Source organism: Panthera onca, chromosome A1 (assembly GCF_046562875.1).
Source record: "Panthera onca isolate mPanOnc1 chromosome A1, mPanOnc1 haplotype 2, whole genome shotgun sequence".
Lineage (NCBI taxonomy): Eukaryota > Metazoa > Chordata > Mammalia > Carnivora > Felidae > Panthera > Panthera onca.
The window spans coordinates 41,324,185-41,338,646 of NC_138339.1; the positions used below are offsets into that span (position 1 = coordinate 41,324,185).

Below are 14,462 nucleotides of genomic sequence, written 5' to 3' on the forward strand. Positions count from 1 at the left end.
GGGGTTTTTGTTTTTGTTGTTTAAGAGGTATAATATACAAAACAAATTAAATTTTCAAATAATGGAGAAGAATATAGAAAGTAAAAATCTCTTCCTCCTTTTGTAACCCTCTGTTCTCCCCAAGGGTAACCACTGTTATTATTTTGTTGTGGGACCTTCCAGAAATGTCCTGTGCAAACACAAGCATATTTGTCCGTTTTCTCTTATGCAAATAAGATCATACTTTCTGCATAACCTACATCTTGCTTTTTCCACTTAATATGCAATCAGAAGAATGTTTTAAAAAGCTCATTCTGCTTTCAACGTGGAGTATGATACGTTAAGCATTTATTCAGCAAATTACTTACTGTGGGCGTGCTGTGTGGTAGGCTTTGCTCCAGGCTCCAAGGAGATCATTGAGGAAGCCATTGCAGTTGGCCAGGTGAGGATTGATAGAGCCCTGAAGGCCCGCAGGCGGGGTTGCAAGAGCAGTATTTGAGACTGATTTCAAGGTTTCTCATTTGAGCATCTGGTAAACTAGAGTAGGGAAAGCAGGTGTGTGTGTGTGTGTGTGTGTGTGTGTGTGTGTGTGTGTGAGAGAGTGAGTGACTGAACATGTTTTGGGTTGGGGGGTGGTTGTAGTTGTGGAGAGAGTTAAGGTTGGGCATAATGTTTTTGAAGGATGTTCAAGATCCTGAGATGAAGGTTTCTCATAAGCAGAGGAAGTAAAGGTTAGAGCTCAGGAGGGATAGCAACTAGAATACTTTTGTTTGTTTGTTTGTTTTAAGTGTATTTGTAGTAGAGGAAGCCCCAAGAATGGATACAGTTGCCCCTGGGAGAAGAGGATTCTAGGGTGAATTGGCAAAGGAGACTGAGGAGTGGTCATGCAGGAATAAAGATGATCAAGAGAGTATTACTTTGGGGAGAAGTAGTCACATGATGAGAAGTTTTCGTAGACACAGTGGTCAGCACTGGCCCATACTACAGATGGGTCAGGTGAGGGGAGCACGGAAGAGAGCCTGTGGGATTTCATGACGAGATCAAAATAACCTTAGAGCGGTTTCAGCGCTGTCGTGAGATGGAAAGGTTCATTTTGCTGGAGAGGGGGCAGTGATAGAAACAGACGAGTGTATTTATAACTTTTTTTCTGTGGGCAGTTCTCAGTACAAACTTTTCTGTCTCCAGAGGTCTGTTAGCCAAAATGGGACGGTCAACATACAAATAAGCTTTTGAGAAAGCAAAGGAGATGTCATGAATTGAGAGCATGGTAGCTCATGCTCCTACTCTTTGCGGAATCCCTTAGGTCTGTACTGCCAGTTGCCTGTTGATACTCATCCACACAATTGTAAAGACATGTTGTTCTGGTTTCCTAGGCCATGGCTGAAGAGGCAACAAATTAGGGATTAGAGGTAGGTGTGTGTGTGTGTGTGTGTGTGTGTGTGTGTGTGTGTGTGTGTGTGTGTAATGCAAGGGGAGCAAGCACGCTGCTAACTGCCAGAAATTCCAGGTGACCTTTCTGTGAGGGAAGAGACCAGAACACACAGAGGCACAAGAAATCTTGAGGATTCGCTTAGCCTTGTAGTTTGCTCCCATTTACTGGTAGAGCAAAGGGTCCCCAAGAACCCCACAGACTTGCATAGTCCCTGAGGAGAGGCATCACGGAATCCTATTGATAAGCTCAGGTCATCAGGAAAAGGTTAAGCTTTTAATGAGTCTACTTTGTAGGAAAATAGAAGCATGCAGTCCACTTTAGCAAGTTTTAATAGTAAAGGATTACAATTGGGGAAAAGGAGAAGGTGGTGCACAAAACGGAGCAGTTACTAGAGATCCACTGATTTGGAACTGCACTTCTGTGCATCACTGTGGCATGACGAAGGTTAGGCTGTGATCTAGAGTTCTCTGAGTTCGAGTCCAGGACGTTTTTGAGAATTTTACCAATGATAATTGATAATGCTATTTAAAGGACACTATTTTCACATGGTTCCCTCTTATCCTGGTCAGCAAAATAAAACAAACCTCTGGGTGCTTGCTCATCTGACTTTAATTTGTCCTCCCGCCCCCCACCCCATCCTCTCCTTTTCCTCCCTCCTCCCCTCTCTTCCTTTACTAAAGTTTATTTTATTTTTGTTTTATGAATTTTTATTTATTTTGAAAGAGAGGGAGAGAGAGCACGTGTGTAAGCTCACGTGGGGCAGGGGCAGAGAGAGAGAGGAAGACAGAAGATCGAAAGCAGGCTCCACACCATCAGTGCAGAGCCCAACGTGGGGATTGAACCCACGAACTGAGATCATGACCTGAGCCAAAGTCTGACGCTTAACCGACTGATCCACCCAGGCACACCCCAAAGCTTATTTTAAAAACAAGTGAAACATACATTTGACACAAAAGTGAATTAACCTTTGCTCCTTAATGTTTACAGGAGAGGAAAAGGGTGGTTTTGTTCTCTCTCTGAAATTGCACATAAACAGTGTTTAGATTTTGAGCAGAAGGTCTGTAATTTTTATCAGATTTATGAAGGGTTCTGGGACCTACTTGTGGAGTTTAATCCCCTGACTTTATAGGGGGGAAAATGAAGAATTTAAAAGGTGACTCAAGTTCATAGAAGTAGTTTGGCAGATCCAGGACTAGAGCCCAACAGTCCTCTTGTACCTTCTGTGTGAGGGATGGTCCTAGGGTTGGGAGCTCTGTAATTGGAAGGAGTTTTGTTAACCTAGTTTAATGATCTTAGCTTAAAGTGGAAGAAATTGATGCTTGGGGAGACTGAGTGAATTAGCTAGGAAGGAACAGAGTACAGAATAGAATGTAGAATCCTGATTCCTTGAATTATTTTTGCTCGTTCTAAATAATGCATTTTTATATTCTCTGCTGCTCTTCAGAAAAAGATGTTCTGTGGGTTTTGTGTAATGTTTTTATTAATTTGAATGTGGTCTGTGGGTACCCTTCTTTCTCTTTTCAAGTAAGCATGGTTTTACAAAAGTCTGTTTTATAGGGATAATTTCTGAGTTTGGGTTTGGTGTGCTTTATTTAGTCTATTCTCTGCTTGCTTTCAGGTGCTTTGCAGTCAAGTAACCAAGAGGGAAGATTTGCTCTTTGATACTGGAGGTAACATAGCAATGGGTCCACGAAAGAAAAGTGTTAAAACATGTCTCATGAATAATGAAATCCCTGAGGAAACCATACCCGATGAAACAAAGGATTATATGAATCAACTTTCACATGAAGTGCTTTGTCATATTTTTAGGTAAGATTTTGTTTGGTTGATTTTTACCCACCTAGAATGTATAAGTAGGAGCAAATTCTGGAGCTGCACTCTCTATGTAGTCACTAGCTACATATGGCATTTAAATTTAAATGAAATCAAATTAAAACTCCCAATTCCTCAGTTACATTGGCCCTATGTGTCTCGTAGCTACTGTGTAGGACAGCGTAGACATTAACGATAGAGATAACTTTTGTTGCGATAAGTTCTGTTGGACATCCATTCTCTAGACTGTGTTAACATTCCAGACTTCTTGGAATTCTTATTGACTGATTTGTTGACTTTTGTTATTACAGTACCATGTGTGTACAACATAAGGCAGTGTTTCTGACTTTTTTGACTACAAACCACAGTGAGAAACATTTTCTTCATTATGCACATATATGTAAGTGATTGAAATAAAAGTTTCATGAAATAATACCCATCGTTACTATATGCAGTGCACACATTAAAGTTGTTTTGTGGTAAAGTTTTTTTCAAAAACAGATTTTTTGAGTATGTTATTTTCCAGACTGCATTTTAACAACAAAGAAGTGAAAACAAAAACCTGTCATTCCAGTTTCCCCTGATTGCTTCTGTCAGGCACTGTTCATTCAGATAAACAACCCTAAGACACCTTGTCTCTGGAGTTGGAGACCTGAGTGTGAATCATGAGTCTTTGATTTACTTGCCTCGGACCAGCAATCAATAAAGATGTTACTGTAAGCATTCAGTGAGCTGATGCTTTTAAAGCACTCAGCACACTGCATAGCATAAGCGCTTAGTGAGCATTAGCGGTTATGTTGTGTTCTGCCTTTTTTCATATTGCGACGGGGTCTTCCTAATTAGCATCTTAGTCATTGACTATGACATGATAATTAACTTCTCCCTTGTGGTCTGACATCTGGGTTGCTTCCAGTTTTTTTCCTTAAAAATTGCAAGGGAGTTTTCCAAGCATTTGGCTTTTCCATTGTTTTATTTACCTTCAGGAAGTTTCCATACATGGAGTTCTTAGAAATGTTTTGAATTTTTAAAAATTACTGAATATTTGCCGATTAAGAAGTTTGGTTTTCTTTTTTTTTTTAATTTTTTAATGTTTATTTATTTTTGAGAGAGACAGAGTGGAAGCAGGGGAGGGGAGGAGCAGAGAGAGAGGGAGACACAGAATGGAAGCAGGCTCCAGGCTCTGAGCTGTCAGCACAGAGCCCGACGCAGGGCTCAAACCCACGAACTGTGAGATCATGACTTGAGCTGAAGTCGGCTGCTCAACCGACTGAGCCACCCAGGCACCCCGAGAAGTTTTAAAATAATGATAGCAGAACTACTGTAGGGAACCACAGGTACCGTATTTTTCTTTTCTGACATGAATTTGTATTATTCTTTATCTTCCACAGATTGTTGTTGTGTGACACTGTAGTTTTGTCAGTTCACTTCTGTCTGGGAATAGGTAACCCAGAATAACAGAATTTTTATAATGTAACAAAAGGATGCTAAAGTTCATTTGGCAGAAAGATGTCTGAAGTTTTTTCAGAAAAAGAGCCTAACCCTGCCATATGTACATATATAATCTAAAATATACAATAATTGAAGATTTGGTACTAGAGAAATAAATTACAGATAGTTGGGTGATATATATATATGTATATACATTATATATATAGGTATATATATGGATTCAAATATATATTCAGATCTAGTTTATGATAAACTTGGTATTCATATCAGTGAGGAAGAGCTGAGTCGATTCTTCAGTGATGATGTCATAACCCAAAAACCATTGGAGAAAGTAATGAAAGTATGTTCTTCTCTCCCTTATCTGACAACAAATTCTAAAGGCATCAGTGAGTTAAATAATAACATTGTTAAAATCCTGGAAGAAAGCATAGGTAAGATTGTTTCTAGGAATATGTGTTAGATATTTGTTGAATAATGGCAGAACATATAAAAGAATTGGACCATATTTTAAGTTGAGAATGAATCAGATAACATTTCGCAGTTGGAAAAGACTATTCAAATGGAAGAAATGGAATCAAGTGTCACATCTCTTCTAATACATTTTTTTTCCTGAGGGCAAATATGATGTAATCTTCATGTGATCACTGATCTATTTGTATTTAAAGGGATTGTAATATTTACCTAGGCATATACTTTGGATAACAATCAGTGATTTGAGGCAAAAATTCTTTTGTGTGTAACTTGATTCAGAAAACAAATTGAGTATTTTTCATTGTTTATAAAACGTGGAGTCCTATTGTTTCTGAAAATTATCCTACTTATATCTGAGTTTTGGAGGCTGTAAGTTAGCTGTAATGCTTGTGTGTGTGTGTGCGCGCGCGCGCGTGTGTGTAAGTGTGTAAAATAAGGTTTGATTTTATTCTCTTTAAAGAGTTTAAAATGGAAGCGGGAGAGTCCAGAGGTGGAAAAAAAAATGGAGCAGAGAAATACTCAGCAGACACACTTAGACTTTTTTTTTTTAGAATTAGCTTAATATTTAGGAATTGGAGTCAAACCCAACTGTGTTGACATCCCTGCTCTTCCTTCCTCTTTCCTAGCTGTTGACTTTTTGCAGGTTAACTTTTGTGAGTTTGTTTTCCCACTTGTAAAATAGCACCTCCTGTACCAGTGGGAGTTCTAGCAGGAAACGGTACATATACTCAGCCTCAGAATTTGAAGCTCATTTAATGAAGGGACAATTGAGAGAGGTTCATAAGTGGTGAAGAGTTCAACTAGGCGACTAGCGATAGCAGAAAGCCTTTGCCTATCATGTACTTTGGCCAAAATCAACTGCTAGCCAGAGTGATAGGGAACCCAGCCTAGCAGAGAAAGAAAGAAAAAGGTTGGGGGAGGGCAAATGAAGAACAAGCTACTTTGTTTTTTTTGTTTTTTTGTTTTTTTTTTTAAATTTTTTTTTTTTCAACGTTTATTTATTTTTGGGACAGAGAGAGACAGAGCATGAACGGGGGAGGGGCAGAGAGAGAGGGAGACACAGAATCTGAAACAGGCTCCAGGCTCTGAGCCATCAGCCCAGAGCCTGATGTGGGGCTCGAACTCACGGACCGTGAGATCGTGACCTGGCTGAAGTCGGACGCTTAACCGACTGCGCCACCCAGGCGCCCCCAAGCTACTTTGTAAAGTCGTGAAACAGTGACTACGGTACAGTGTCTGTGACATAATGTGAGCTCAATAAAGGGTAGTTTTTACCTTTTTTAAAAATTTTCAATAATTTTTACTTACTGATTTTGAGAGAGAAGGGGGGAAGGGGCAGAGAGAGAATCCCAAGCAGAACCTGCTTGGGGCTCCATTACATGAACCCATTACATGACCTGAGCCGAAACCAAGAGAAGCTAAACTGACTGAGCCTCTGTTTCTACCTTTTTTTTTTTTTATTAATTAATTAATTAATTTAGAGAGAGAGCAAGCAGGGTAGGGGCAGAGAGAGAGAGAGAGAGAATTCTAAGCAGGTTCCCCACGGCCAGCACGGAGCCCGATATGGGGCTCAAACCCACGAACCATGAGATCATGACCTGCACTAAAATCAAGAATCGCACACTTAACAAGCTGAGCCACCCAGGCGCCACTTTACTTAAAAAAAAAAAAAAAAAAAAAAAAATCATCATCATCATCTAGGTGTGCATGGAGAGGTGTTTAGGAAGAGAGAAAGATGAAATTTTTTGATCTTTCAAAATGCATATTGCTATTACTGAAAACAACAAAAGTAGAGGTTAGTTGAAAAGTTTCAGGAAGGAAGAGATAGCAGGGGAAGTTGGAAAAGAGGAAATTGTAGTTGAGATGAGGTGTTCTCATTTAATGCTTATGCAATACTTTTATCAGAGTGTGATCTAAAAGGTAAAAAGATATAGGAAAAAAATGGTATACTGTAAACTTAGTATACATATTGTTGATGGAGAAAATCGTAGAGTTTCTGGGTGGTGTTGAGGGAGCATAGAGGAATTTTTTTAGCCACTACAGGAAATGGATTCTGTAAAAGCTATAAACTTACATTGGCCAGGTTCATATTGATTAGTTCTCTCTGATCTTGTTCATGTTCCCTTATCATGAGGCCTGGAGATGCACTGAAATCTTTTTTCTTCTTCTTTTTTTTTTTTTTTTTTTCCTTGAGATTTTCTTGGTTTGTGAAGACTTAAAAGGAGAAAGGCAAGTTTTAGCAAACACCCTTTGGAGGGATCTCAGTACTTTATTTGGATGCTTGAGTATTTGCGGACTCCTCTGTTTTTAGTGAAAAGCTTTAAGTGCATGTTAGTCTTAAAACCCTGTAAATATTCCTAAAGTCTTATTTGAGGGGTTGGAGAAGGAAAAAAAGTAACCTGTTGATGAGAGGAAGTACTTATCCACTTGATAAATATGAGTTTCTTTCTCTCACAAAGGTACCTCCCTCTGCAGGATATCATGTGTATGGAATGTCTTTCCAGGAAGCTAAAAGAAGCAGTGACCCTATATCTGAGAGTGGTGAGGGTTGTGGATCTCTGTGCAGGGCGGTGGTGGGAATACATGCCAAGTGGTAAGTGGATTTAGCCTGTAAGGTACCTTGGAGTCCTACTAGAAACTAATAATATTCCCATCAAACATTACTTGTGTTAAGATAGGTAATCTAACTCACCTCGTAGGTAGGGAGGCAGAATCTTATCTAAATTACTGAGGTTGGTTTGGGTTGATAAAATGTGTTTTGCTTGAGGCTTTACAGTTTTAGTTCTTTAGGGAGCTATATCAACCTGTTCCACAAGTATATGATTGGAGAATACTTATTTAGCTGTTAATTCAATACATGTCTATTATATTAGACAAAATGTCTGTTGTTCTATGGTGCAGGTTTTCATAGTTTTTCTATACCCCTTAATGGCATCCTCTGGTGAAACAAATATTAATCAGTTTTTGTAAAGCTGCTCCAGCAGGCCACAGAAATTTGCACTTCTGGAGCTTTCATTTCTTTAGCCCTTGAGACTATGCTAGGTCTTAGAGATTCTCAAGGCGTAATTCGCCTTACAGGTGAAGATTTCAGAGTTAGTGGCCTGACCACAAAACAGACCTCAGGTAGAGACCAGATAAGAAAGTTGATGACTTTAGTTAAGTAGAGCACATCTGAAAGGGAAGAATTAAAATTAAGGGCCAGTCAAGGCTTCTTTTCAGTTAACACCAATCCATTTATTAGTGCCTTTTCGTTACTGCTACGTAGCAATTTTAAATGTCTTGTTGAACCACATTTTATTAGCATTATCCCAATTCTGATATTTTGAAGATGTGATGAGGGTGGGGTGGGGGAGCCTTGACAGAAGTGAAGTAGAATAGGGCAGACTATCTCTGCAATACGGGGATATTATACACTTTGGGGGGCTGTATCCTTTCAAAAAGATCATCAGTCAACTGGTAGCTCTTATCCTTTGGCCAGAGCTAGTGATCAGCATATACCTTTTTGTGAAGAACATTGCAAAGACCCAAGGCTAGAACTTAGCTCAGTAGGAGGGAGGCAAACCACAGTTGTCCTCAAATACTTCAAAGAAACCATTCTGAGGGAAAAGAGCTCATTGTTTTCCAAAGAGTGATCAGTTATAGCAGGAAAGACAAAAAATGAGGGCAGTGTGAAAATGACTGTCATTCCTTATGTTAGATTTGCTTTAACAGAGGTTAGGTCAGCAGGAATTCTGGCGATGGGATTAATGTACTGTATCAGGCGAGATAGCAGAGTCCCATGTGATGCAGTCTTCGCATTAACATCTCTGTCCCTTATCAAATTAGAAGAGAATCTTTGCTGATTTCTTTCAGACTGTGATAAATAACTGTGAGCCCAAAGCTTCCCATTCCTGCAGTGACTGTAAAAGAGGATTGAAGCAGACAGTCTGTAGCCTAGAATAAGATCTCTTTAACTTTGCTTACTAATGCCACCCTGGCATTAGTTTAAACCTCGAATTTAAGCCCCAATTTTCTATGTAGTAACGATAACCATGGTTTTTATGGTTTACATATGCGAGTTCTTTGGATTGTCACATGATCTCTGTAAAGGTAGAACGTTACCGATGTTTTAACGAGAGACAATGTGTAGTAAGTATGTAACAAAAGAGGATGGGCATTGGCAGTGGTCACACCTGGTTTTGAATTCTGGCTCTCCCACTTGGTAGCTTTTCAATTCTTTCAAGTTCATTTTTTACATTCATAAGTGGGGCATTTACCTTTTTGGGGGGTTGTGAGAGTAGATGAGAGAATATAGAATGGTTAGCACATTGATTGGTTCAGTTAGTGAAGGTTGCTTTGCAAGAGCTGTTATTGTAACCAGACCAAGTGATCCTTGAGGTCTCTTCTTAACTCTTCAGTTTTGTGATTCGAAAGTTAACACAATCATCTGCACCAGCCCTGTGCAAATAGAACAACTCATGTAAGACTTAGTGATTTGGGGCTTCATTTATGTTCTTGAGAATTAATAATTTTAGCTGTCATTAGTGAGCAGACAAGTGACTCTCTGACAACCTCCATTATAGACAAAACATCCCAGATAATGAAGTATCAACTGTCTCCCTACTTACCATACCAAATCCCCTGCAGTGGTGGAAGTAATCTGCCTTACTGTTCCCATCTGGTGGATGGAACACAGCCTCCCAGATAAATAGCTTTCTGTGAGCTCAGCATCCTTTCAGTTTGGTTCACTTAGATACTCTTAGCTAACTTGCATTTGTCTTTTTCAGAAACGAAATTTTCATTTTTCAGAATGTCATTTCAATTTCAATTCATTTTCAGTTTTCAGAATGTCATTTTTCCAAAATGTCCAGGGAGTGATAAACACAGGATAGAGTAATTATTAGGAAATGGATAGACCAAGAGAACCTGGTTTGTTGGGATTTAGGTTAGAACTGGGAGCTTCCTCACATCTTACTCATTTTTTAGTTGTGTGGTCTGCAGAGCCCTAGAGGTTCTCTGGACCAGAGAGTACCTTTGGGTTGGGGGGCGGGGGGGGGCGGTGCTGATCAGGTAGGTGGCCCTTCTTCAGCCACCAGTCCAGTAATAGGTGCAAGTTATCCAGGTTAAAAGTGTGTTGTTCCTAGTCGAAGATTTCTGTGCCTTAAACACCACCAAGGCAGTGATAAAAAGCCTTAGCTCTGTAAGATATTAACTCAGGATAAGTGGGGTTTCTGACACATGTCTTCTGTTGCTTAAGGAATATGTTTTCTGTTTAACCATTTGTTCAGCTGTAGTGTCAGTCTTACAAAATTTTTAAAATGACACCTTTTGTTAACTTTTGATAAAAATTAGAAGTGACTAGTAAATGTTCATGAACAGAAAGGTGAACTTGCCTCTAAATACTTCTGAATTTCTCAGGCTTCACAGATTCCAGTTTTCTCACACTATTGAAGAAGATGCCAGACGTCGAACAGCTATATGGCCTTCACCCTAGATACCTTGAGAGGCGAAGGGTACGGGGGCATGAGGCTTTTAGCATTCCAGGAGTTCTGGAAGCTTTGCAGGCATGCCCAAACTTAGTGGTGAGTGTACCTGGTGACATCAACTGATTGATGAAATAATATATCAGAAAATGAAAGAACATGTTCCCTCACATCCAGATTTCATCCATAACAAAATTCAAGTCCCATTGCATACTTAGTATATTATGATACAGAAATAGGCGCTTTTCATGCTAAATTAATAGCCTTTCTTATGCTTGCTTGGCATTATTTTCTAGGGTGTGGAAACTTCTCATTTGGAGTTGGTAGAATCTATATGGACATATATGCCGCATGTTCATATTTTGGGGAAGTTTCGTAATCGTAATGGAGCGTTTCCAATTCCTCCTGAAAATAAACTGAAAATTCCTATAGGAGCCAAAATTCAAACTTTACATTTAGTTGGTGAGTACATGTCTCTTGGGTCACCTGTGACTCCTTGAAATGTCCTATAATTGAATAGTCACTGAAAGGGACTAATGAGAATTGTAGAAATGGCTCTGTTGATCGATGATGGCCAGAGAAATGCTTGTACACAAATTTATATTTCCCATTAAAGAGCCCTAGGTGGGTCTGGGGAGTGAGAGAAATACTGCCTCACAACCAGTCTGTTCCCTTTTTGAAGATGGTTTGAGCAGTTTTGAAAGTTGGTAGGTTTTGTTTTTTGTCTTGTTTTATTCAATGAGCCAGAATCCTGCCCTTGTTCCCTGCCCTTTCGGTCCTAGTTCAACCCTTCAGAGATTTCTCCAATACAGCTTCCTGTGATGATGGAAATGTCTTATGTTTGTACTATCCCATGTGCCCACTATGGCTAGTGAAACAGAAAAATTGAATTTTTATCTTACGTTCATTTGTCAAATAGCTACATGCAGCTACAGGTTCCTTTTTTATACACCTCAGCTCTAGAACAAATTCTCCTATGTTCAACCCAGAGCCAATGGAAAATTCTGCCACTTCTCTTTTTCCCTGAGAAATGGGAAATAGGGTGCTTTTTTTCCAAAGGCACCTTATTTGCAGTGATTATAGTGTGCATCCTCCATCCACATAGTTGATGAAATTATATCACAATAATTTCAACGTAATAATAAGGGCAAATGTTTCCCCAAATTTGTTACCTTTGGCTTACATTATGGAAAGGATTTTGGGAGGACTCCTGTTACCTTAGACTTTTAATGTTTATTATTAAATGTTTTTTTAAAAATACACCTATTGAGTATCTGTTCTGCTCTAAGCATTATTCTGAGTATTGGTCATGGTTTAAGAACTAGAAATTGCTGAAACTGGGTGAGGTGGTGCAGGGAGTGCAGCAGGGATGGTAAGAAGTAGGTCTTTTTTTTTTTTAACGTTTACTTATTTTAGAGAGAGAGTGTGTGTGTGCGTGCACAAGCAGGGGAGAGGCAGAGAGAGGGAGACACAGAACCTGAAGCAGGCTCCAGGCTCTGAGCTGTCAGCCCGGAGCCCAGTGTGGGGGCTCGAACTCATGAACTGTGTGATCATGACCTGACCCAAAGTCAGAGGCTTAACCAACTGAGCCACCCAGGCATCCCCACACCCCTCCCCCGTTTTTTAAAAAATTACTATGATTATTATTTTTTTTAACAGAAGTAGGTCTTAAATAGGACTTAGGTGCACAATTATGGCATAAGAAGAAAGCTCTCTAGCAGCCTTTTATTTACAAGATCAAGGAGTGCTTCTGATTAGGCACTTGGATATCTAGTTTGGGATTGGATTTTTAGATACAAAGATTCTGTGATATCTGCAGTTTATAACATAGGCTCTGTAAAGTCAGAAACTGTTTTTATATCTTTATATTTTCCATAATTCCTGTCATTGTTCATTGCAGATATAAGTGGTTGGTAAATTTTGTTGAAATGCATGAATTCATTTGATTAATTCAGCAGTTTAACACTGTGATGGTGATACAAATGTGTACAGTAAATTAATGCACATTCAGGGGAGGACCCGTAACTGTCCTTTGTTTATAGAATGGATCTGGGGCAAAACGTGGATTGGGCACAGGATATCGCAGTGTTGCCTAGATCTGTCTCACCTTGCTACTTTGAGATTCCTAATTAGAAATGCCACCATCTTGGTAGGTGCTAAACATACCTTTGTAAATTCTGCATCTTGAGTCTCGGTCTGTACTTCGTTTCCTCTGCCTTTCTTCCTTTGGTCTCATCCCCTATTTTACTTCCTGTCTGCTGCCATACAGTGTATATGCGTAGTTCCAGGCTAAAGGTAACTGCTTTTTGGGGAGGGCTGGATGGCAGGACTAATCCTGATACTGGAGCATCCTGTGGAATTTAGCCTTCACAGAAACTACCGTTCACGTACTCTTGATTCTGCCTTCTCTAGCAGGGCTTCTAGCAACTTGAGTGCAAAGTCGTATTAAACTGGTTTTGCCAGCTACTGCTTGTTAAATGGTCTCTCACCGTGTCCTCGGATTTCTCTCAAAGACTTGTGTCACTTCCTTAGCTTTTCACGAGCCTGCAGGGTTTAGTTGTTGGGCAGTTTCCTTGATCCACTTCCTTCCATTTAGAACTTACAAGTTACCTGTCTTTCTTCTTTCATGTGTCTTGGCTTTTCCTGCCCCTTTACCTCCCTTTCTTTCAGCCAGGGTCCTTTGCAGGTATGATTCCTAGTGTTAAGCCACTTACAGATCAGAAGGATAAAGTACCTTTATCAGTTTGAAATAGTAAAGTAAATGACTGATGGGTTTCTCACTTTCCCAGAGTCATACTGACTGGCTCCTGCCACACAGTTCCAAGTCCTTAAGGTTCATTCATTGGTAGAAACAACTTTAATGTCTGTCTCTGGATATCATCCAGAAACCACAATATTTGAAACCAGCTAGCCTGCCTGTGTCCTGAGACATTTAGTTTTCTCACTGGCGGGATGGTGGGCATTGACATCAAAGAATACTGTTGTGTATTCCTTCCACATAATTTTGTTTTCAGTAACTTGCTTGCATTTTATTTTTCTTGGGTATGTGAGTCCCAGAAGAGTTACAGACTTATGAGAAAGATTCATGTGTATAAAATGTGAAAATACTTTTAAAATCTCATCTTCCCATTTGCCTTTTCTAAAGAAATAACAAAGTAGAACAAAGTAGTACACTTACGGTTTGCTTAAATTGTTCTTTACGAGCCTGTTTTAAATAAGCCAAACTTGATAGAATTTAATTAGGTAGTTTGTTTTGTTAAAAATATCCATGAAGGATAAATTGTCAACTTGAAAAGCAGAACCTTACATTTTTACACAGGCAGAATACAAACAGAATACAGTTTTTTAGTGATTTTTTTTTTTTTTTTTTTTTGGTATATGTTTTTAGGGGTGAATGTTCCTGAAATTCCTTGTATCCCGATGCTAAGGCACCTTTATATGAAATGGGTAAGACTCACCAAACCACAGCCGTTCAAAGACTTTCTTTGCATCAGTTTACGAACTTTCGTCATGAGGAACTGTGCAGGTAATGGTACATGGTTGTGGTGGAATTAATTGTGCATATGCTATTCCGGAAATACCCTAAAGGAAACCCATAGCCACATTTGTAAATGGAATTATACTATGCTATTACTGTTTATGTTTTATAATTTACTTACCTCGTGAAAATAAATGTACTTTTTGTTTTAAAGTCCGTAGACGTGATTTGTGTTTTAGCTTAGCAAAAAAAAAAAAAAAAAAAAAAAAAAGCAGCACAGTGTCTCTACATATTTTTATAGGCTCTTTTTACTTTCGGTAGGATTGTTTTAATAGATCTCCGTCTGATTTCTTTGTTTCTTGTCTCCTAACTATCCTGC

At 39.2% G+C, this 14,462-nt stretch overlaps 1 protein-coding gene across 9 annotated transcripts in view; it reads left to right on the top strand.

Moving 5' to 3' along the window:
• FBXO38 (F-box protein 38) overlaps positions 1-14,462 on the top strand; it is a 56,479-nt gene that overhangs the window by 5,684 nt on the left and 36,333 nt on the right. For 5 of the 9 annotated variants that reach the window (XM_060634606.3, XM_060634609.3, XM_060634605.3 and 2 more), the window contains exons 2-6: positions 3,030-3,220; positions 7,603-7,736; positions 10,541-10,704; positions 10,902-11,067; positions 13,994-14,131. In XM_060634606.3, coding sequence (XP_060490589.2) covers positions 3,093-3,220; positions 7,603-7,736; positions 10,541-10,704; positions 10,902-11,067; positions 13,994-14,131 — 730 coding nt within the window. In that variant the 5' untranslated portion in view covers positions 3,030-3,092. Of the gene's footprint in view, positions 1-398; positions 422-3,029; positions 3,221-3,534; positions 3,624-7,602; positions 7,737-10,540; positions 10,705-10,901; positions 11,068-12,489; positions 12,755-13,993; positions 14,132-14,462 lie in introns of those variants that run through there. The other 4 variants (XM_060634610.3, XM_060634611.3, XM_060634613.3 and 1 more) reach the window with 4 other exon arrangements.